At 42.3% G+C, this 25228-nt stretch overlaps 1 protein-coding gene across 2 annotated transcripts; it reads right to left on the minus strand.

Annotated features, from left to right (window-relative positions):
- On the minus strand, positions 1 to 25228 carry ANXA2 (annexin A2). Of its 2 annotated transcripts, XM_048955853.1 has the most exons (14): positions 25172 to 25228; positions 25020 to 25071; positions 19116 to 19175; positions 15354 to 15453; positions 11958 to 12052; positions 9295 to 9408; positions 6231 to 6321; positions 4848 to 4927; positions 4482 to 4541; positions 3781 to 3874; positions 3070 to 3165; positions 2021 to 2079; positions 1232 to 1354; positions 1 to 353 (listed from the first exon to the last, which is right to left on the minus strand). In XM_048955853.1, the coding sequence occupies exons 3-14, from the start codon at positions 19161 to 19163 to the stop codon at positions 294 to 296; spliced, it is 1020 nt and encodes a 339-aa protein (XP_048811810.1). In that variant the 5' UTR covers positions 19164 to 19175; positions 25020 to 25071; positions 25172 to 25228; the 3' UTR covers positions 1 to 293. The 2 variants fall into 2 exon arrangements, with proteins under 2 accessions (XP_048811810.1, XP_048811809.1); XM_048955852.1 differs by lacking the exons at positions 25020 to 25071; positions 25172 to 25228 and adding an exon at positions 23047 to 23323.

The raw sequence follows: 25228 nt of genomic DNA on the forward strand, positions 1-25228 counted from the left end.
TCTGTTTTATTTATGTTTTATTAGAAACATTACACAAAGAGGCATTCTCCACTAGCACGTTTAACCTTTATCTCTGGGGAATGTTAGTTTCTCTGGCTTTACGCTGTTAGGAACTCTGGCAGAGCCAAGCAGAGCTGCTGCTGAGACGTGCAGGCAGCGCTGGGGAGCTGCGTCAGTGGTGAAGCAGGGGTAGAGGCAGGGTTTGCATGGCGGCTCGATTTTGTCACGGGTTACAGTAAAAGGAAGAGCAGAACAGGCATGTCTCTGCATTTCTGTTTCCCACATCACAGTTTTCAGTCCTCTCCACCACACAGGTTCAGCAGCGCCCTCTGGTAATCACCTTTTGTGTCTTGCTATAAAGGGGAAAAAACGCAAAACACGTATTAGGAAACAGCTACAAAACATGAGGGTATACACACTATATTCTAGACCTGTGGGGAAGAACTGATCTTCACAACTGAAGCCTTGCTAGCCTGGAGGAAACTATCTAGACCAAGTTTTACTTGTTTGTGAATTGAGATTATCGTTCTTACAACATATATGCAAGGCCCTAGGGAGATCTAATGCAAAAAAGAAAAGCAAGATAACAAAGGAAAGCTGGAGGACTTGATTCTGTTCCTTCTCACTGATCACCACAAAAAATTTTACAGTACATTCACTATTTTGAAAATTTACCCATAATTTCAAACTGTCATCTTACTTCAGAAAAAGATTTGGGCTCCAGGTTTTGATGCAATTACATCCATGCAGATGTAAAGGTGGGCAGAAGACCAGGTTTAAACAGATGCATGGCCTCTTCTAATATATTTCCTAACATATATATAACCTAACACTTAATATTTCCCAATATCACAAAAAATCACTCTCAATAAAAGTCTGCTCCTTAGGCACTGGAATGAAAGAAGTGACAATTTAGAAGATCTATGTTAATTCAGCAAACCCAGAGCAATTCTTTCCTTTTGGGCTGGGGATAGAGACAGGTGAATGGAATTTTGGTTTGCAACACATCAACCGAAAGGTAAAACTTGCCTATGGCAGTCAAATGGCTGCCGGGAATTATACTGGTGGTAGACTACAAAGCTAAGCATTTTTTCAATTGTGCATGGTAACAACCTACTGTTCTCACTGCAGCCTCTGAAACACAGCAAATGAATTTTAATGGAGAATTAATGCAAAGAAAAGGACTTGGAAGATCCATACAATCAATATATACAGAATGCTGAAAATTTACCTGGATAAAGTAATAGAGGGATTTTCCGTATTTCCTCTTGAATTCACTCTTAATTTTCAGCATGTCAACCTCGCAGCGGGAGACCATAATCCTAATCAGGACCTTGTCACGGGTTCCCTTGCCCTATGAGCACAGTGACATTTAGAACTTTTAGTAGATAAAACACGTAAAAGGATGCTGTAACTGATGTGGAGGACATACAGCAAATTACAGACAACTGGGTAGCATCAGTAAAAGGTACAGTGAACTTGAACTTGATCCAGGAACTTGATCATGAACATCCCTCTCTCATCAGCAGTGTTCAACTAACTTCTAGATACCAATCTAGCTACTTAGACTGCAAGCCACAGTTCTGGCTCTCCAGGAGGTCGTCCTCATCTTCTTCATGTTATTGCCTAATGCCTGTCATCATGTATTTCTCTTTCATACCTTTTCTCAATAAAATGTTTTGAGGCAAACTTAGTTATTTATTTTTCCATTTCAGTAAACAGATTTGCTGCTATCAACTTGTGTTTACCTACAAAAGATGCATCTAACTTTGGTAATTTTGATAAACTGATATAATGAAGATAATTATTATATGACTCTTCCCTGTATTTCCATATACCAGATGCATATTAATAGATAGCCTATGAGTTAAGCTATTAAAGAATGCTTGTGAACAATACGAAGTCATCACTGTGTATCCACACGGCAGTTACACATCATATGAACGAAACCACCTAAGGAATAAAAATTTGATGAAACAATGGTTAGAAGATAATGAGTAGAATGAGCAGTCTTTCTTACCTTCATGGAATCATAGAGTCTGTCTGCAAAGTATAGCTGCTTGTTCTGAATGCACTGAACTAAAGAGAGAGATATGATAAATGGGTAAGCATCCTGCCCACATGAGAATGGAACACAAAATATTGGAGCTTTTTCAAAGGCATTGTAAGCTGTCAAAATAAGGTATTCACCAAAAGTTTCCCCAAAAAGGGGCAAAGAGGAATTGTTTTTACCTGAATTGTTATTTATAAATTGCTTGGCTACGCTTATGATTGAAGCACGAATGCTTGCAGTTGGAGAAATATTTCCCTCTATTGTTGTGTAATTTCAGAAGGCTAACCTTCCACCACACAATTCACTCTTAAGTCCATCTTTCACTTTTATGAACAACCTTTTTTTCTGGAAACATTCATTGTATGCTAATAGGTGAGAAGTGTCCCTGTCAAGGTTGAGCTGCCTTGATTCTACACTAGCCTTAGACAGCTCGTTTCCCCCTTAGTCTGAAATGGATTCTCCTCTTAAAGAACGTCCTGGGAAACCTGGCAACTTCCTCTGTATTCTCGTCTCATCCACAACAGCAGTCACCCCCACCTTATTTCACCTTATTCATCCCCCTCATTTACCCCTATTTCAGAGAATTCAGAGCAAAATTAGCTTTTTTCTTAGCCTCTAGTATCCTCCACAGCCTGTCTTTCCTCACGCACATACTGCTTGCTTTCCAGCCTATCCATGTTGAATAATTGATGTGCACAGCTAGAGTTCCAACCTTTTTATGTGGGGGAAACAAGCATTAAGCTTCTGTATTGGACAAAACTGAAACTAACAACAGATCACAGAACATGTGCATTTTCCTTTTCATTTGGAAAGCAAGATCTACATTTTGCAGAGGGACAAAGTTTGTTACCTCTCAATGCCTGTAACGTCCTGAAATACACAGATCCAATAATACCAGCCCTTCCAGTTTCTTTCTCCTCTAGCAATACAGAGGAAGCCAAGCCTATTTTCATCTCAAGTGCAAGAGCACTGAAAAGACATTATTTAAACATAGTGTTTATTTTATGGTAACTCACCAAGATTAATGAAGGCATTCTCCAGATCTCCCTTAACTTCCTTCTTGATGCTCTCCAACATATCATATGGGCTGTAGCTCTTGTACCTTTCAAACACTGTTACAAGAAAGAAAGCAGATCAAATCAAAACCAAACCAGGAATGGTTAAAAGTAGCCACACAAAAAATGCAGAGAGAGAAATGTGCTGACATGGTTAAAAAAACCTGTCCAAGTCCTTCTGGGAACTGTCTCTTCAGTACAGCCCAAGATACCCAGCTGATGGTACAGTTTTTTGTTTTCCTTGAGCACCTCCATTAGCTCACAACTCCATTATCTCACAACATACCGTGGTAGTTGTGTCACAAGTATTTTTTAAAGCAACAGTGATTTGCTTCCTGAAATGAAAAATCTTCAGTTGGTTTTCCCCCGTTCAGATTTGAACACATGATATAGCTAATTTAACCAGGATGGAATGAAAAGGTCTCATGCAGCCCTGTTTTCTAGGTTTCTGACATTTTTGTTCTCAGTGTACATGACACCATTAAACAATGGTTGCACATGTGTAAAAATAAAGAGATCTGTACACAAATACTTCAAAAATTGTAACAACTTGTGTGTGAATAAGATCTGATTGCTTTTCACACTTGAAAGCCATGTGGAACAAAACAGTTACCGCTTTGACTATTATTTTCTTACAGGAAGAAAAATGTAAATCTGTCTTTCAAATTGTACCTTTCTGCAGATGTGGAACACTTCTTTCAGTCATAATATTGATCCACTTGGGAACATCAGTTCCCTTTCTCTTGACACCAGCATCATAGAGCTCCTGGGTAAAGAATGAAAATCACGAGTTACACAGAAAGCCATTTCAAACACAGAGCATTTCTTTACTGGAAAAACAGCACTACAGGAGCTGTGTCAGTGGGAGACACCCAAAAGGACAGATTTGGGCAGATCACTAAGGACAGGATCTATGGATCTACCCTGTAACTAAGACTAAGTACTTTTCTATTTACCCCTATTTATAGGTTTTGCTCCAAATTTAGCTTTGTTTACCTCAGCAGAACTGCTCTTAGTAAGGTACAGATATAATCAACAGCATTAGCAGCCACTAAGTTCAAAGATACCTCTTCCTTAATCTTTTGTAACTGCTTCATTGCCATCAGTCTTCACAAGGCACGTGTTTCCTTTTGCTAAAAGACCTACAGGAAATACCAGTGTCTCTGTATAGATCCTAGGGGTAAGTGTCCCATGAAAACTGGTATCAGGACTGCAAACAGCAGATACCTTGATATCACTCACACGTTGCTATGCGAGAGAGATCTGAAATACATCTGCTTTCATAAACTCTTCATTTTCACAGCATCTGCACTCTGAATATCCCCCCAGGTTTAATCAACTTAAGACATTTAATGGCCATTACTAGGACTTACCCTAGCATCTTGGTCAATCAGCTCATAATCAATCACAGAAGTATCTTCACACCTTTTGCCCTTCAAATGAGAATAGCAAGATTAAGAAGAACTTTAATAGATTTCAATCAGTTTATTATATTTCTTTCACTAATCAGTAATTAGTCACTATTTGCTACATGAGCCTGTTTCATCTCCATGTGAAGATGCTGTAAACAGTGTCACTGTCAAAATACATTGCCCTTCAGTTTTTATTTTATTTTTTGTGAAGTGAAAATACAAGAAAATTTTAAGGTGAGTTAGAAATCCTATTATTTTACTGGCAATCAGCAGAGAACTCCCAATGGGCAGGCATTCGGAGAACTGGAGGGATATGAAGAGATCTACCTTGGCCAGGGCAACCATTAGCTTGCGGAAGTCACCAGATGTGTCTGATATAATGTCCTTCTCCAGTTCTGTTTTGTACACTAGAAAACAAAAAATTATTTTGCATTTAAGAGCATCCCACAAACACCTGCTTACAAGCACAGGAGTTAATCACTGCATTTTATGACATCAGCAAACAGCAACCATATATAGAGGGGAAGGAAAACAAACACATGCTTGCATACAAAAGAAAGAACGTTGCTATCAGCTAGTCGCTGGAGATACCAGGCAATCAAAGCCTGCCTGCCAAACATGGAACAATAAAATATTGAAACTGAGAATATTGAAAAGAGGGGAATATTGCTTTAAGCTGAACCAGTGGCCGCTTGTTTGCCAACCACTGCATTTAGACCTTCACTATTCATGGATTTACAACTAGACAATTGCAACTGCAAGTTTAATGCAAAAAGACAGAAACCGCTATTATAAAAGAAAGGAATCCTGCGTAAGATTCCAGTACGTGTCTCAACATCGTTGTTTTTCAAATGATCACATGCTACATTGCTACAAAATCACTTTGTGTCTCCTGTTCAACAGCAATCTAAACTGCAGCAGCAACATTCTCCTGACTGATGCACATTTTTATTCAGTATGCATCATTAAGTCCACATTGATTTTGCTCGTCCTTTCTGACTCAGCCAGTACCTTAGCAGAACTGCTGGACAACATCACGCATTAACAGCCAGCAGTTTTCTATATTTCAGTCTATCTCTGGTGAGCTCAGTTCTGAAGCTCAGGGAAACAAACAGGCACTGACAGCTGCACTACTGATTATGATGAACATGACCAGAGTAGTCAATATCAAAATATAATGAATATTAAAAGAGGGGAATATTTTTGAGGGTGGATCTTACATCGCTCTCAATTCCAGTTATAATCAACTAAGAATTATACCTGAAATCAGATAAAATGCTTTGGAACAGTTACAAAAGAGAATATATACTTCTGTGAAGTTTTACCTCATGTCTTTAATGGCAGGTCTCCCACATAAACTTACAAACATGCTTCACCTACTTATTACGTAACTGAACCTACAGCCCATGAGTCCGTCATCATTCGTTCTGTCCCTGCACACAGGACATCTGTAGCTTACGAAAGAATATTTGTATGCAACTTATCAGGTGAGTAGTATGTCATCTCCAATTTGTTTGCTACCAAGCAACAGGTTAAACTATATAAACACATTAATATCCAAGATGCCAGTACAACATTTCTTATGCTCCAGCATAAAAGAAACAGAGCAGATGTGGTGTAAGAATCTCAGTCAAACCAACCCTAAAGGGAACTTAGCCAAGCAACTTCACGTACAAACAAACTGCATTAAAACTTTCAAAATAAACTTACTTTCCCTATAGACTCTATTAATTTCATAAAGCTCCTGATTTGTCCGTGAGCAAATGATTTCGATAAGTGTGTCCTCATCAGTCCCCAGGCCCTGGAACATATGCACAGGTGAGTTAGATGCCAGAAATGCAGACATGCTTAAACAGCCTCAAAATATTTTACTGACGTTTCATTATCTTTTCTCCTTTCTCCAACTCCAACAGTTTCACAACCATTCAGGGACACTTTTGGTAGCTGTAGAGATGCTTTGTAATGTGTCAGAAAAACACCAGATTTTTAGCAGCCAAATATTATTCTAACAGTTTTGACAGTCTAACTGATGGTACCTCTGTGTAACATGTTTCTTACGAGTGTCTCCCATAATACTCAGCAACCTCACCACCACCATAAATGAGAGAGGTCCACTAACTGCAGCCCACGTTCATTCTTAGTGTGCAAATGGGCAGCAACAAATTTGTTCTTTCCTGCTTTTCTGCCCCACCTGCCTCCACAGGCTTCCTCTACTACCAATGCAAGTCTGAGCACGACGTGTTCATTTGTCTCAGCTTTGTTTCTGAGTCAACAAAGATTTAAGCATGTCTGGATTTCCAGCTAATAAATACAAGCACATAATCATTTAGGTTGGAAAAGGTCCATAAGACCGAGTCCCTTCTTCACTTGGCCACACTGTGTACTCCTCAATGCATAAACACAGATGTAACTGTATTACCATTAGAGATATTAAGAAATAAAAAGGTATTTGGGATGATAACCTATATATATATATACATATATATACACATAAATGAAATCTATATGTATATATTAAATAAGCAGAATGGGTTGAGATGACATTTCAAAGCAGTTTTTGCTTTGGAACCAAGGTCCATCTTATAGTAATAAAATTTCTGTTTACCTTTCTGCAGGACTAAAATCAACTTAATGAAGTCAGAGTACTTTGAGCTAAGCAGCAATACTACCATTTGATAAACAATATAGGTATTAGCCCTAAAAGAAAATAACTAACTACATCAAACTGCATCAGCATCTAAGTTAAACCTTAGAGAAAACTCAGTACTCCAGAATAACATGATTTGATCAATGTGCTCTAAACTTACTCAGTTATTTTATATAAAAACATATTTAAATAAAATATGGGTATCTTGCTAACAGCATCACTATTATCTTGTTAATGGAGTGAGACAGGAGCCTCTGAAAGATCACTTAAAATAGAAGATTTACTTGGATATGTTGATGATTCTTCCCTATCCAGTGACCACTGAGTGCATCTGAGTTGCTAGTTAGTAAAGCCATCTGGCAGACAGATACTTCAGTTTTTTGAAAAGAACCTGTTCTTTGAATGGACTGAGTTTGTTTTTGTTCTGCCTACCAGTGAACCATTGTTCATGCTAATCCCAATGCCTTTGTCTTTCAGCATCAAGAGCAGGCAGAAAAAGCCTCTGATGCCTACTGTTAAGAGTTTGTTAAGCTTCTGTTTAACAAAGTGTTTGGTATCTGGCAAAAACAGGCAATGTTTGCACAGAACTGAAAGAGAAATGTGCAGGGTAACATCCTGGGAAAATTTCTCATGCTTCATGTTTGGAAAGCTGAGGTAATTATGAGAAAAACTGCCTTCTTGGATACAGTTAGAGGACTAAAGCAGAATAATTTTATAGAAATGGATCACAGCTGAGAGAATCAGGAAAGCTTTCTACAGAGCACTTCTAATAAATATCTAGGGGAGAAATAAAGGCTAATGAAACTGAAGATTTTCTATGTGTTTTCAAAGCATTTTGTAAGCATATGTTCCAGAAAAATAATTAACTCTTCAGTGATGGCCTGTCTTTACCCAACTTTGGTTTTCATGTCATACTGTAATTTAAGAACAGTATCAAGATAAACTTAAGCTCAGACTGAGTGCGTGGGAGATGAGAATATCTGATGAACCAAGAGAATATAATACCTATGGCTACAATAAGGCAATAGCTCAGGATACAGGCTGTAAATGCAGCAGATACACTGTATAAGTATATGGCCATCCTAGACATATGAAATGTAAAATAATTGCAAATAGAAAGAAAAGAAAAAAAATCAGATTTGCAGCTAATTATGGATAGTGCACATTGAAACCAGAAGAGGGCAGCACCTGATTGCTGAGGAATGGATTTGGCCTCCAATTACAGGATTACCATCTCAGTACTGGCATTTTATTTTTTCTACTCATTTTTCATTGATTGGACGAATGAGTCCATCCGCTCTTTGTCTTGTCACAAGTGCCAGCAGATGTACTTCAATGCTTGTTTTTAGTTATCAATCAATCAATCAATCAATAATCAACCTAATAAAGAAGCTGAAATGTAAGGGCTGATTATAAGTACAAACTCCCAAACATACACGTGCTTAGAAGAGTAGAAGCACTGGCATAAGCACGGCTCCAAGTCTTCTTTCAGCAGAGCAGCTGTTTCTAAACTAGCCATTTATTCCACGCCTGCCTGTGATCGTAGGGGTCTGAACTCAGCAAGTTCAGTCACTGCTGTGCAATTTCTCCAAGATTGCTTTGATATCTCATTATCACATTCTCCTCCTCCTCGTATTCTTTGCAGAGGCAGATCTGGTACAGGATGTTCTGTCCAAATCAGCAAAATGACCCAGTAAGCGGGAGCTACTTTTTCAGTCTACAAATGCCAAGGATTTAAGAGGTGCAGCAAACAGTTTCTTTCTTAGGCCATTTTGTACTACAAACCTGTATGTTATTTTTAAGGGCAGTACTGAGAGCAGCAACCAGCCATAGCAGCTGATCAATTATTCCTGACTGTACTTCTTCCCTAAAAAGAGGATTTAATTACCATTTCAAAAACCACACGGTTCCAGAATCTATTTTATTTCACACTTGGATGCTGTATGCTTTGCAGATGGATATGTGAACTGTGCTACAAAAACAAACAAACAAACAAAACACTAACAGTGGACATACTCGAAAACTGTGGCCTTGGATACAAAGGCCAGATTCATTCTTAACATAGTGACACCAGAATAACATTTAAAGTCACACCAGAAAAACATTTGCATTTCAAAGCTCATTTACCTTCATGGCAGCTTTCAGTTCAGAGGCATCATACTGTGATGGTGTCTTCAGCAAGCCCAAGATCACTGCCTCTAAATGACCTGACAGAGCAGACTTAAGTGCTGCAGAAAGTTCCTGTAAAATAACGGAGGCAAGATGGAAGATAAAAATTAAAGCTCACTTCTGATCTCCTGAAAATTTAGCCTGTAGCACTTTAAGTCTCCAAGTCTGCACAGTGTTTCTTACACAACTGACAAGGAAGAGGAACACAAAGAGCTTTTGTTTTGTGAAAGTCTAAGAAAGAAGCCTGGCAAATGGAGATTTTCTCATCCTTTGAAAATAAGAAATTCACCGGCGGCTGGCAGAGTGCTGGGAGCACGATGCAGAGACATCCAAGTGACTCTGAACGGCTCAGCTCCAGTCTTGAAGCACTGACACTTCATTAGATCTAATAAGCGCCGATGGATCTCAGCCTGACTCCCTGCAGTCAGTGCTTCTCCATCAGATGTTCATATTTTCCTGTAGCACCATATTATTTGTGTTTTTCCTATTATTGCAGCCCCACATTAGCTGAGAAGTTGGAAAACTGCACAGTTTTTCCACTGTAAAGGTCCAGTTCCTAAACGGCTGGCTGAAGGACAACAAAAATCCCTGAAAGCAGAAAAATTCAAGAACTTCAAGAATACAACCAGGATTGTGTATCCTGAGTCTACTGTGAACTGTCAGTCCTGTAGGAAGCAACAGGCATGTTTGTTTCATAGAATGCATGCAAATCTGCAGCAAATAAAGTCAGTGGCATTTCATCTTTTATGAGTTCATATGTAGTTTGAATAAAGCTAGCACCAGCTTCATTATAGTGCAGTTCCAAAGTTCAAATCCCTGGAATCAAGTTCAGGGTCCACACAGGCCAATATCGTTCCTGAGTTTAATACTGTCCCATAAGTTAGGAGATGCTGCTTTTCATGTGAACAATTGGTGAGGTTGGGGACAGCAGCTAACTGCAAGAGAAAGTGACCTCAGCTAAACTGCAGATACATTTATACCAGTGAGATAAACAGCCAGGGCATTTAACTTGCTTCCAAAGCCACCAACTCCATCCAGAACGTTAATGTATGCTAACACTCTATGTGCTTACTATGCTGACTGACTGAGATAGTGAGCTCTGGACATCTATCTGCTTTAGTCCAAGAGATATTCTAGGATACTATTCCAAATTTGGATCCAAAGTTCCACGCACACAAAGTTTTGGTGAGACACAAATGCAGACTCCCCAGTAGTCAATGATAGTTCCATTGATGTTGGTAATAGGGAAGGACTTCACAAATCAAAACGTTCCTCAAGATTATCAGTAGTTCCCATTAAACCTAGCTCAACTCACAGGAATGTAAAGAGATGTAAATCTGTGGCTTTTTATTATAATGAACTACTTCAACAATACACAAAACAAGCAGCTATATTGAGCAAAATGAGCAGCCTAGTACAACACACTGCCAAAGAAATCCATGAGATACTTGCCCTGAAACATACATATTAGTTCAAGATATGTCTTTTTGTATTTCATTTCCTCCTCTCTTATCATGCAATTGCTTATTTCACCAAGTGATTTCTAATGCACATTTCCATTCTTTCTGTACTTGCTTATCCTTTGGCACTTGTTATACTTGATAAATTCAGTTTGCTCTTGGGTTGCAGCGCAGAAAAAAAGGTAAAGGAAGAGATAACACTTAGATGAAAGAAGCTGTATATTTTCTTGATTGTGCATTTCTGTGGTCATGCAAAACATTTAACAGAGCTTTGAGTGACACACTTCATTACTAACGTCCAGCCTACATGGGAAATGCCCCCAGTGCTCACAAGAGAGTGACGGTCAGGGTGCAGACAGGCAAACACATGCATGTGTCCAACTGTACGTGCTCCTGCATGTATGTGCCTGTATCAGCCATGCATAAAGCTGGTGAATTTCCAAACGTTAACTCTAGATTTACATTTGGATGTGCATTCTGGGCTGCTATTGGAGGACTACCGTTTGGGGTCTGGCAAACCTGGAAGAGATACATTCATCTTAACCCAATTCTACACAAATTTCCTCTTCTATGTGGGCGTAAAACTTAAATTATAGTAAGACTCTCAACTTCAAAAGTCAAGAGAACATCTCTTGCCTTCCAGACAAAAAGACTTATTATGCAGACTGCTGCAAACATTTTAGAGATCTCTTTCCATCAACAGATGAGTGCATGTATTTCTGACAAGTTCAGCTCAGTATATCACTTTGTTTCATGTCTATGGAACTTCCGCACAACTGACTGCAATCCTTTCTCATTCAAACTACCCATGTGAACAGAATGTTTTCCTTATGCAAAGTTGCCATGCAATAAACAAATAAGTAACTATGCTTCCAAGCCTCTCCACTTCTGCCTTCAAATAGAGACATTCCGTGAGATTGGCTTTTCACTCACGTGCCTGGTGGCTGGCTGGCTCATATGTCACCATTGTGATCTCTGCAACTGCTAGGAAATCTTCAACAGATTCGAACATAGTAAATGCATCTTTGCTTCCAGTGAAACAGTAAGCCCAATAATATGATGTCATTTGTTCACAGTTAATTGTGAGATGTACAAGGCCTGAAAATCTAACTACCCACAAGAAAAATATTAAATAACTGTTATTTCTACGTATTTTGCTACCTTTTTGGTTCTCCTCTGATAGGCAAAGGCAATATCCTGCCTCTGTTCATTGCTGCGGTTTGTCAGGATGTTGATGATGGTAACTTCATCCACACCTACAAAGACATAAGATAAAGAATGAAAGCAGATCTCTTCTCTTTGCATTACCGTGTTCTCTGACACTCAAAACACAGCATACGTGCAGTCTGGAGCAGAGCTCAACTGCCCTGGTATTATTAGTTGGTATGTGTAACATCCCGGCCTTGAAAGCATCCCAAATTTTCAATGCAATGAAGATCTTTACGTGCACAGGCATCAACAAAGTCTCATCCATGACCTGCTTCACTGCTTCTGTTTCCTGCTTCACTTGTTCTCAGTCAACACTCTGCAAAGAAACTTGCTCAAGAACAGACGCTTTAAAACTGACACAAATGCAAACTCATTAAAGCCTTTCATCTGAGTGTTTTTAGTTAAGGCTTCTTAATAAAGCAGCTATGTTTTCTAATTCACCTCAAGTCACTTAACTAACATTCCAAATATAAAAATGAGAAAATAAAACAGTGCACCATGTTGACTCAGAATGTAACAGGAATGTTTGTTGGGGGTTGCTTTTTTTTTTTTTTTTTTTGTTGTTGTTGTTGTTGTTGTTGTTGTTGTTGTTGTTTTTGGATACTGGAAGGAACTGAGCTTTTTTGTCCTTATTTTTACACAGTGAATTGCATGCCAGACTTTGAAGAAAACAGGTGGTTCTAACATGGATGTCCTATTAAGCCCAGAGTTTTGACTTGGATCTCTGTATTTACTACAACAAACACAACAAATAGCTTCTTTTACATTTGTATAAATGAATATTTTTAATAGAAACCAGACAGTAAGGAATGGATCAGCAGCAACTGGCAGGTCTCAGATCCCCTCCAGAACCCATCTACACTTATATTCCTTAGTACCAGAAGCAACCACAGCAGATATAGGAGGCATTTCTTTCAGAGCAGCCCTCCTACTTTATTATGTTGACTCATGACGTGAGAGGTGGATGTTGGTGGTATGGCAGTAGGGGCTGAACCTTCCCACCAATATGCCATTTTGCTGCCATGCAACAGAGGGGCAGGCTGACAGAATGGTGTCTGACATGGAAGTGCAGATGAAGCAAAGGTGTGGAACTGAAATCCTCCGTGTAGGGAAAAAATAGCACCCATTGGCATTCATTGACACTTGCTGAATGTGTACAGAGACCCAGCAGTGGATGTGAGCACAGTGAGGCAGTGGGTGGTGTGTTTCAGCAGTGGTACTGAGACACGAGAAACAAGCCACACTTCAGGTGGCCATACAGATATTTACAAGTGCAGCATGCGGGCTCTTGCTCATTGCTGGCAAAAATGCACAACTAATAGTGGTGACAAAGCTGAAAAAGAGCGTTCTGTAGTTGAGTTTGTTATATCAAATAGTGTTGTTGTGCCCTTTGTTCCAATTTCCATGGAAATAAATAGGAGGCATTACTTTCAGAGTGACCAGCATACAACAAGCCTTTTAGCCACTAGTTACAGAATATGGAACAAGGAGTCAAGTCCAAAATATTCAGACTTATTTCTCCCTCTTGCCCACATTTTTCATGATGAAATGCTATACTCCATGACCTTAGCTCCTATTGAGGCAGGCCTACATCTGTGCTCTTACAGAAGCTCAGCCTGAAACGACAAAGCTCTGGAAATCATCATGTCTCAGTTAGAAATTCTGGTTTGAAAACATGCTGACTGTACATTTCAGCCATAATCTACAGCTAGTGTGTTTTAAAGTGTTTTTCTTTTGTAAAAGAAAGCAAACTCTCCCAGTCCAGGAACAGCCATGCACACACACAGCTCTTCAGCCCTGGAGAGAGCTACAGCACAGCAATCTCTTAGGCGTTTTAATGAGTTTTAAATTTAAACCATACTTTGCATTCAAAACTACCAAATGACATTTGCAATTCTTATGACAATTGTGATAGATTAGCAACCCACAAATGACTACATTCAAGTTTTTAATTCAAATGCTTTGAGGATGGAAACATGAGCTAATGCATTGCTCTGGCATTTCATGGAAAATGAGTGCTTGCCCTGCACACTTGGGAATCATGCTGCATGGACAGGATGCTGACTCACATCTGCTGAGGCGGGGTGAAGCAGTTGAGCTGCTCAAACATTTTTCTTTGCTGCTCACTAAAATCTCTGGAAGTTTCAGGGTGGATTTCATCAGTGCATTTCTATCAATGAGTAACAAGAATGGACATTGTTGCTCACTTTAAAAAACAATGAATCTTGACAAAAGTCCACATATTCACAAAGCATTTTCTGTCAAACACAATAAGCTTTACTCCTCTCTTATAAGAGGACTTTTTAAAACAGACTATAAAATGATTAAAAGCCACTACTTAGCCTAATTCAATGAGTATGCAAGAGATGTTTCCAGTTAAATAAAAGAAATCCTGTGAGAGGAAGCCTCATGCTTGCTAGGGAGGGGCAATTTCACATTTTGTAGCAAGTCAGACATGTGCTTTGTTGGCACTGACTTGGCATTTCTTCCTGATGAGAAACTGTTTGGCTTTTAAATTTCTCCGTCTCCTGAAATGTAGGCAACAGACTTGGCAGGTCCAGCTGGGCCCAGCCGTTGCTCCTCTGGCCTGGAGAAAGTCTGGAAAGCCTGGCACATCCCTTCTGCAGGATGAGGATCAAGAGTCACTGCCCTAGGAGCACCAACAAGGTTCCAGGGCTCGGGAGCTGCAGTTGATATTCCCTGTGCTCCTGCTTTCCATGGGTCTGCATCTCATCTGCTCCATCCTGGTCTCCCCCCAGTCAGTGCAAATGGATGCTGGCACAGACAAGGAGATGCCAGCCTACCTGGTTCTGTGAAGTGGGGAACTCTCACATTGCCCTGCTCCTGAAATACTACCATATCATTTCAGAAACTGGATTCTGTTTCTAGGACTTTGACCTCTACAATAACACAAGATGTACTTCAAACCACCCCTGTTCAGCTGCTTGGGAAGCTGTAAGGAAGGAGAAATGTCCAATCCAATAATCCCTTAGAAATCAGTTGTTCAGAGCTTGGTCTCAAAGCGCTGCCACTTCATTTCCAGAGGAAAAAAAAAATAATTTGGAATTGGAAGTGCTGACAAATCGAGAGTAAAAAAGTGGGCATTTTTAGCAACAGTCTGAACAACTTTTGGGCACAGACTTTTAAAACATATTCTAAAGCACGGATTCACACAGTTCAATCTAGCTCTGTCAAGCTTACATGAGGTCTGAGAAATCCTAAATCTCCTAAAACAGGTGGCCAGATTAAGGATATTAACACGGCGGTTGCGAGACGCCGTACTTTTTATTTGCATGCCAGTGTTCTAACTTTAAAAGCAGGGTCAAAACCACAGCCCATGTTCCTCACCTTTGGTCTTGATGGCTGTTTCCAGGGCTGCAGCATCCCGGTCAGCATCAAAGTTTGAGTAAGCCTTAACTGTGGCATATGCACTTGGAGGGAGAGAATGCTAAGGGAAAAATAAACAAATAAATGAAATAAAGGAAGAAGAAGTCCCAAAGTTAAATTATGCAAATGCAATCTGCTCTTGCTGCAGTTAATATATGCAGCTGACTGTTATTTACTCAAATTCTTAAATGCAAGAATTACTGTTGGGTATTCATGAAGACAGAATTCTGCTAGCAAACTCTGCTCTCCCTGCTCTCCAGAGGAGTACTGTCCCTAAGCCCATTCAGAGACATGCTTATTTTAAAAAAGAATACGTACAAACCGGTGCCATACAGCAACAATCTGACATTCAAAAATTATTCACTAAATCTTTATTTTCCCAGATTTGGTGCTTTCAGGCTAGAGTAGAAGGAAATTGATAAGCAAAAGCTAATTCAACAAAAGTTTAAACATCTGTTGCATTAAGTCTGAAATATTTAAGATTTGAAGCCAGCTTTTTACTTCACATTTCAGGCCACAGTTGCACAAAGTAAAGATTAAATAAAAAAAAAAAGACGGGGGAGACAGAAGATGAAAATTAACAAGGCAGAACAAGTTTCATGCTCTGTCTCACAGATTTTAAATGCAAGACCAAATCTTTTTGAGCCTATACTTCTATAAAGCACAAGCTACTTACCATCTCCTTCTCAAAGTCCATGCCTCAGATGACTTGGTTTAACCATTATGAGGCTAACAAAACTGAATGACATTTCAAATTACCACCGCTAAGAACATGAGGACATTCAGGTACCAAGCAAACAGCTGGAACGCTCTAGAAGTTACCAGATTGTATCAGCTGTTCCTAATTACTTTTCCTGAGGATTATAACTTCTAACAGGAGATCAGTAGAACAGAAGTTGAAATCATCTCAGCTGCTTTGCTGCAAGTATCAATATTAGCTCACATCACCTTCCATGGGCAGGTTACCCTAAACCTCAGACGTTGGTATAAGCAGCTGAGAAACACAGTGAGTCCAATTTAGACACTTAAAACTGCAGCAGAGATACATAGTGACTAACATCTGAAATTGCCATAGCTATTTCCCTCGTGAACGAATGACTAAGCTTTTTGGTAAAGATCCCTGGAAACATTTGTTTCAGTCCCTAAAAGCAACAGAAACAGGGTTCATAAACAGTACTAAGTTATCTTAGTACATCTGGAGGACCTTTTTACACCCAAATTATTAGAAAGAGGACAAGTTTTAACTAAGAAATCTAAGAGGTGGGTTTTTTTGTTTGTTTGTACATTTGATGCTGTCCTGTAGAGGTCACACCGCCTGGAACAGATCCCTCCGGCAGCAGGCACTGCACCTTCTTGTCTCAGAGAAATCTGGGTGCCTGAAAGATTCCAAGGCCCATCAGCACACACGACCACGTGGCACTTCTGTTTAACCACTGCTGGGTAACCTGATATATGCCACCTGGTGAGCTCAGCAGAGTTGGATGTCTCTTATTCCGCTTGTTCTGAGTCATTTGGACAAAGGCTGGACTGCGAGACCATATCACACATGGAAAAAACACATAGCAGCTTATCTGCTATTTGAGAGCCATCTGGAGGCCGGTCAGAGCCACCGTGTGTCCCTCCACACGTATGTAACCAGGTAGATTCAGACCCCCTGGCAGCGATCAAAAGGCCCAGCAAGTGCCATGTCCATATGTACAGGTAAGGCAGAAACCTTCTGCTGGCTGCTCCACCAGCAAATGGACCGTCTCTAAATTCAGCATCCGTAAAGATGTGTGACTCTGTGAAGTGATGTTTATTGACTCTTGTGTATGTCAGTGCAATAGGGAAAAGTCTTATCAGGATTATTATTCTTCCTATGAAAAACAGCCACTCCAGACACTGTGGTCTGCCATTGTATGATTTCAAGGGAGTTTTTCCAACTGACTTTGCATTTGGTTCAGTACAAACATTTCCAGGATGTGGCACTGAAAGTTGTGTAAACACACCGGCAGTTTGGGCAAGATTACAGCAGAGAAAGATTGTTCTCTCCACACATATTTATTGTGTTTCACAGGTCCTACAACTGGTTCACTTGCTCCAAGATTGAGGAACTGAACCATATTGGGAAGAAAGGAACGTCAGGGGACACGTATCACTAACAGTAAAGCTTATAAGGTTTAATTTCTTCTTTAAAAACAAAACAAAACAAGAACTTTTCAAGACATTTATATCTCAAGAGCTCTTTGCCTGCAAACAAACCATCAGTTACATTTGAAAATTGAGTTGCCTGCCATCATCAGGCAAGTAACCTATAAAGTCATGACTAAAAACAGAGGCTTCCAATTTCCAGTGCAGAGAGCACATGATGAGACGCGCTGGGGAGATCTTCGCCACCTAATTTCTCTAGTCTCTGCTGCAGACAGAAGCAGAAATGGCACACGCTGCTTAACTTCAGCTCAACCCCTTCCTTCCCATATAGGAAAGAGAAGACAGCCCAAGCCAGATGGTGAATGCAGTTTTTTGGTCCTAAACAGATCAGTTGCTAGACCAATGATGCAGAATGTACTTAACATTCCCTTAACATGCAATTCAGGGTTCAGCTGTGACCATCCTATACCATCAAGGTTAAAAAATTGTTAAGAGAAAAGTAGTGGCTGAATGTTTGCATTTAACATCAGTTAATAAGCTGCATCACTGCTTAGGGGAACTGGGCAGAACATTTATATGGACTAGCTACTCAGCTCTGGCTTCTAACTGAGGCCCTCCAGAACAAACACCCCTCCTGGTATCTCTTAGACTCTATGGTAAAATCTGATGAAAATGCTGATCCAGCAGTACTCAAGTTTGACTTCTGCCATTATTGATTTGTATCACAGAAGAAACAGATCTACTGCTAATATTCCACTGCTAAAATATTATTCTAAAAGAAACTCCCCATTTAAATGGAAATTGACAAGAAATCTGAAGTTAACTGCTTCTGCTGTACAAAATCAGCTTTGCTACTTACCTACAGTGCAGTACTCAGTTCTTTTCAACAGCGCCTTCTCAGAGATCAAATACAACTTATTTCACAAGTATTCACAAGTAGCAAAAACAGCCAAAAAGTTTGCCTGTACCATGTTCAGGTCTGCATTTGCTGGTTATAAAAATCACAATTACAGTAACCTTGCAAGCAACCAATGAAATGATGCATAGATGAGATTCACTTCCTCTTTGGTATCAACTGCAGAACCACAGAGTGATGACACAGTATCTTCACACTGCAATGGCAACCTTCCCATCAATGTTGCAATACAAGAAATCAAAGTGCGGCTGTCCTGTATTTTGATGAAACTACCGAGTAAGTGTAGATGTGGTGGAAAATACCCAACCAACACCAGGATTTTGAAAGCTTTTCAACAACAAAAAATGAACGACCAAACTAGGCAGCCAGTTTGCTCTCTGGTCTCCTTCATACGGCCTCTAGCACACGAAGATTGCTCATGCTGCTGGTCAGTTGGGTGAGCTGTCATTAGATCTCGTCACCTCACACAACTTCCCTGTGGTTTACAGCAGCTTTATGGCTGAAAGCAGACCATTGCTAACTAAGTTTTTAGTCAAGATAAGATTAAGTAGAAGAAATGTGTGGAATGCTGAAAATTGTACAGCTCAGCACAACTGCTGGAAGAAAATCCTGTAAAGCAAGAAAATATATGGCATTTAAGTCAAGCAAACTTTTCTGGTTTGAATAATAATACTTACATCTCCTTCCAGGCTGAGCTTGCTTAAAATTTCATGGACAGTAGACATCTTGACAGAACGCTGGAGGAGAGAAACAAGCAGACATAAACATATTTACAGACATAAGCATACTTACAGTTACAGTCCAGGCTATACAGCCCTGAAATACTGCACCACTGAAACCAACACAATCCAATCTGCTAATTGCAAGGAAAACTGCTGATTTAAGGGTTTCCAAGCCACAGTGCCATTAATAATGCAAGTGAGAGGCTTTTGTCCTGACTGGGACAAGTCTGCAAACACCCATTGGCAACACGATCATTAGACAGCAGGTAACAGACTCTGACAGCTAGAGTAACGCCTTGCAACATAAAATAATATCACTTGTCCACCTCCCTAAACCACCTGGTATCTTGCTAAGACATGCAAAGAAAATTAGGGGGAAAAAATCACCCTGAAACAAATTATTCACACTGCAAGAATAAACATCAATTTGATAACTGTGCTTTACAACACCATACTTTTTTTCAGCTCTGCTTTCTGGTCAGTTCACCAGTGCTGTAGATCTGTTTTGCTGAAATGGACTCTCTTTCCCAAAGATTAGAAGCCAAAGGCAATGTGTAAGTGACTTACTGTAGACCCAAAACTCAGCTCACAGATTCTTTCACTGAGAAGAGAGAGATTGCCCGTCGTATTTCCAGCTAGTCAACCAGGTTGGCAACTACAGCAAACGTTACCAGGTCTTTCAAAACCAGAGCTTGCTCTTCAAGAACTCAGCCATCTGTACAGACAGCATTATCAAACAGGGAAAAGAGCTGGCTGGATAGCAGACAGGACACGACACCTCAAGATCAGAGACGTTTAACTGATAACTGGGCCTGGAATAAAAATGATATTATTCTCGGCCACACGGAGCGCTCTTCCCTTCATTTCCATGCACATCAGTCTCCCCACTCCCTTCCACTCATCAACAGGATCTGAATCCAGGAGCTCAGAGCACAGTAAGAGGTTGGAAATATTTTCCAAATAACAGAGACCTGGTAAAGACTCCAGAGCAAGACTTTTTCTTTGTTTAAACACCTATTAATCCTTTTTTTTCATGAAGTCTTCTACGAGGAAAAAGCAGAGAAATTCTGGATTTCAGAAATAAAGTGCAGTAACGTGTTTTGATGGGGTTTTTTTTGTTTTGGTTTTTCAGGTTCTTTTTTAGCATAAACGCAGTAATTGCGCATTTCCTTGCTTAAAATACAGCAAGAAAACCTGGTATCTTCTGTCATAACCTACGTAAGTAACAAACACCAAATCTATTTCAAGGGAAAGTAAGATCCCAAGGGAAGAAAATGAGAAATGCAAAGCACAGTAAACATCAATTTCCTTCAATAAAATAAATAATCCACTAAATTAAATAAATAAATCCTCTTTGGAGCAAAACTCCAGCACGGCCTTTTTAAGACAGGCAGCAGAAAGGGCAAGAAGCTGCTACCTGCTGTTGGCACAGTGACACTGGTTGGAGGTGGACAACACATTCCTGCACTGCGAAATTCTTCATGTCTATGTTAATAAAGTGAAGTGCCTAACAATGAGAACTTTGTACTCTAACAGCTTTACAGCCAGTACCAGAGAGGAGCAATTCCGGTCCTTCAGCCTTCCTTGTTACAAAGAACTGGAAACCACCAGTGAAAACAAGCAAAGTGATTGCAGTGTAATCTTTCTCAAAGCTTTTCGCAAGACTCCTATTTCTAAGTCAATTAGAAACCACATTGAATCGGGCTTGCTGGAACAAAGCACTTGAACAGCTTCCAAGAACAGAACGATCACACCCTCACGTAGGGCTGGAGCTGGGAGCTTTGTGCCATCAGCACACAACAATGCTATAGCAACCGCCGCTCCGCAGAAGCATGTTGGCAAAAGGAAACACGCATTTCTGCAAGAAACTGCAGAGCTTTACTCAGAAAAAATGCACGTCTTGTCACACCCTGCTTTGTAACGCCGTCATATTTGAGAACTGATTCTGATGCTGTTTGGACAAGTTCTGGCTGGGTTTGAGCATGTAAACAGAAAATACGTGCACTAACTTGTTCTTCCTTACTTGGAAACGACCAACACCTACCCTCCTAAGCTAACACTTCAATACCTTAAGGCAAGCTTCTGCAATTGGTTTTACTCCTAAATACAAACTATCAGTTCTAAAGCACAATATTATTCTACTAAGGGAGATTACCTGCGTTGAGCCCCGTCACCACTGCCAGCAATCTCTGACTTACAAAGCTACTCTTACATTGTGGCTGGCCTACACGCAGTGCCTCATCCCCTCAGCTGTTTGGCGACAGAAGAGCATACCTAGAAGCAGCTCTGCATCTTGATTCCCAGGGACAGCTCAGGTACACAAAGTTAGGGGAGAAAAAATAAAGCACAACACCCACCATGATTCATGCAGGAAAGCCATGCCAGGTACGCACAATCAATATTGCTCAATAAGCAGAGCTACCATTTTAAGAATTTAATCCACCCTTCAAGACAGAAACTGGGCAAAGGGTGTTCCCAAATCACGAGCCAAGGAAACGGCATCCCCAGAATGAGAGAATGGAAACTAGAACTCAGAGCACATTTGTGCCAGGTCTCAAACCAGGGCGAAGTCTGGCAACAGAGGAGATGCAGCAGGGAGGAGCTGCAATGCCTCAGTGTAAATGAATTAAGGACTCAAAACCATTCACTGCATACTGCTGACTGCTGGTACAAATGGCCAGGTCCTCCCCCTGCAGGGCATGCTGTAAGCAGGACATCCAAAGTCAGTCACCACTCAGAGAAAAACTAGGCTTAAAGGAAAAGATCCAGAAAACCATTCAACCACACCGTTGCACACCTTCTTGAACTGCTCTCACCCTACTAACAGCCCAGGAGATGTCCCAGTCCAAGAAGATGCCATGCACACACAAAAATAAGGGCCTTTAATTCACTGAATTCAAGTTATTAAATTTTCTACATTTAACGGGAAGAGCTTTCCTGCCAGTGGAAACCATTCCATGGTAATGCAAACCACACGCACTGGGGCTGCTTAGCACAGGCAGCTGCTACAGAAGGAGCGCAGAGGGATCACCCAGCGGCACAGAGGACCTGAAAGATCCTTTAACTCTCCATTTACACACCAGGGTCAACGTACCGCTATGCAGACACAGCATTTGAACACCAACATCAGAACAGCTAAGGTAAAAGGAACTAAGCCCACTATGAGTAAGAACGCCACCCTGAGAGCGTCTCGCTTTTCCTGCGGCTGAAATAAAAGTCTCCGTCCCTCTGCCCTCCGGCTCAGGCAGGAGGAATCGCGCCAGGCCTGACTCAGGCGGGCAGCAGCCCCTAGAAGAACCTCCGCCGCGGCTCAGAGCGCCACGCCCGAGCCGGGCGCTGCCGTCGTGGGCGGGGGGAACCCGGGGGCAGCCCGAGGAGCCCGGCCCCGCCCCATGCAAGGGCTGCGGGGCGCCGGCAGCGTCCAGGGCAGGCAAGGGCGGCTGCCCGAGGCCGAGCGCATCCCGCCGCCTTCGCCGCAGCCTCGCACGGCTTTAAACGGCAGGAGAAGCTTCGGGGTGGAAAGCGAATTTACGGCCCCACCGCTACTTCTGCCGAACCGTTACGTGCTTTCGCAGGAAGGCTTTTGGGGAAGCCCGACGACGTACGGGAGGTTCCCTTCCCGGGCGCTGCCGCACCCCCAGCCGCGGCGCGGGGCGCACGGAGCTCCCGGCTCAGCTCCGCCGCGCGAAGCCGCCCACGGGACAACGGCGGGCGAGCGAGCGAAGGCGGAGGAAGAGGAGCGGGGCGACCGCACCCAACCACCGCCCCGCTCCGCTCCGCTGCCGGGCAGCACCCGCTCCGCTCCCCCCGCGGCAGCCGCCGTACCCCGGCTCCCTCCCTCCGGCCCGGCCCCGTTCCGTGCCGCGCTGGCAGCCCCGGGGCTCACCTGGCCGGGGTGGGCGAGGCGGCTCTGGCGGCGGCTCCGGCGGCGGCTGGGGCCGGTGGCCGCGCGGGAGGGGTTTTGTAGGGTCGGGCGGGAGCTCCCCGCCCCGGAGCCCCCACCCGCGGCGCTGACTCACCCGGCCGCGCCCTCCGAGAGAGCAGGAAGGGGCGAGGGACGGGGTGGGAGAGGGCAGGGGAGGGGCGGTCGCTCCGCGCCTGGCGGAGCCGCAGCCCCCGGGGTCGCGCTAAAAGAGCCGCCCAGAGCGGCGCCCCGAGGCGGGGCGCGGGGCTCAGAGATTCTCCGGAGATCCTCCGCCTCCCCCGCGCGGGGTTCCCCGGAGCGGCCCGGCTGCGGTGGGTCGGGCCGGCAGGTGGGGCGGCGCCGCTCCTTAGCACGCAGCAGACGAGCCGCGGCCGTCGGAGGTCCGACACGTCAGCCGCAGCGGCCCTCTGCCATGCACCGCGCTGCCAGCGAGGCGCAGCCCTTAGGGCGGCTCCCGTCCGGCCCGGCCCGCGCTCCCTGCGGCGTGCAGGCGTGCAAGCCCCGTTCGGAGCAACGCTATTGAAGGAGCGGCTCTCAGAGCTCGGTGTGCGAAGTCCGAAGTATAGGAAGTCTGGGTGCCACAAGCAGTGCGTACGAGAAGCCCGAGATAGACAACCTCTGCCCCCACGCTCCAGGGTGCACGCTCAGTTAACCCTAACAGTGTAAAACACGCGTAGAAGAAGGGTGGCAAAAAAAGGAAAGAAACGGGAAAAAGAAACCCAGACTCACGCTTCTCTAACGAGGGAAAAACAAATTGTCAAGGTGCAGATGTGACACCAGTCAGAAAAACAAGATATAGTTAAAAAGAAAAAATACATTTCTAGAAAGCGTTAGTCTTGGCCATAAAAACAGCAGTGGTAAAAGCAGGGAACCAGAGACAGAACACAGGCTATGGGAAAAAGAAAGCAGTAACACGGGGATGGAGCAAGAACACTCAGAAGGGAAGAGGCGTTAGACTGGGCTTGCATGGACCAGTCATTGCAGAATGTGAAAATCATGGTAACAGTTCTCCCGAGTAAAAGAAAATAAGGCACGGGGACAGCCCTCGGAAAAGGCTTGTTGTGGCACAGCATTCTGGCAGAGAACCTCACTGCAAGCTCTGCTCTCACTTTGCCCGTGAGGTTTTATTTTTGGTGAGACCAGGGAGCAGCTTTAAAAATCAATTCCTGGGCACCTCGGTTCCACCAGTCTGTTGCCATCAGTTAAACACACAATTTCCCCTCCTCTTAGGTTTCTTAGAAAAATCACTGGAGACTTGGAAAGGTGATTCACAGATACTGGAAGTAACAGCCACTCTGTGCTGCAATATTCATCGGGGGCTCTAAATAGGGATGAGCAGCTGAGCAGATGCCAGACAGCCGTGTGCTTACTAATGGCTGCTCAGGGACAGTCTGGGTGGTGGGGCAATTTCTTGTCAAACATTCTCAGAGCAAAGCAGCAGGAAAACAATCAGAACACCCTCAGCTGGAAAAAAAATAATATTTTCACATAACAAACATAATGCCAACATGCAGCATATGTTGCATTCTTGTATAAAACCTCCCAAGCCACATGCTAACAAATCCATCCAATCTCAAAGAGCACATTCACACTCTGAACAGAAGGTCCATTTGCCTTTCCGTCCTCTACCGCAGCCTCTCCTAATGACACTTCTACTCCCACTTCCTTAGAAAATTGTTCTCTTTTTAATAACTCAATACTTCCAGAAATGAGCTGTACAGCTCACACGGTACCATTAATTCTAGTTAACTAGATCTTCACATGAACAGGTTGAAGAAGCTCTGATAGCAGGTGAACATTTATTGGTCTAGTTACATTCAGTAAGCACAAAAGGATTTTCCCTCAGTTCCAACAGCTTCTGAAAGAGCACAGACACATTGGCTCTAATATCCAGCTAAATCATCAGTTATTCAATCTTGGAATCATAGACTCACCTCAGCTTAAAACAGTCTCTCACATTCAGCAGCCTGTCTGAACTTCCACAAGCTTCAGTGATCAAAAACAAAAAACAAACAATAAGAAAAAAGAGTAACTGCATTTACAGTTATGAATATATGCACATTGTGTTAATATCATAATAAATTACCTGAATTGGTCTCTGCTTGTGTAGATCAACCGACATCAGAGGCACTTGTACCAGCTG

The sequence above is a fragment of the Lagopus muta genome, chromosome 10 (assembly GCF_023343835.1).
Source record: "Lagopus muta isolate bLagMut1 chromosome 10, bLagMut1 primary, whole genome shotgun sequence".
NCBI lineage: Eukaryota > Metazoa > Chordata > Aves > Galliformes > Phasianidae > Lagopus > Lagopus muta.

Excerpts from the sequence above, each read along its gene's own strand:
- ANXA2 (XM_048955853.1), bottom strand. The coding sequence starts at position 19,163 with ATGTCTACTGTCCATGAAATTTTAAGCAAGCTCAGCCTGGAAGGAGAT. Across the intron at positions 6,322-9,294 it reads AACTGAAAGCTGCCATGAAG|GGCCTGGGGACTGATGAGGA; the intron begins GTAAATGAGCTT and ends CATATGTTCCAG. Across the intron at positions 3,166-3,780 it reads TGTTCCACATCTGCAGAAAG|TGTTTGAAAGGTACAAGAGC; the intron begins GTACAATTTGAA and ends TTCTTGTAACAG.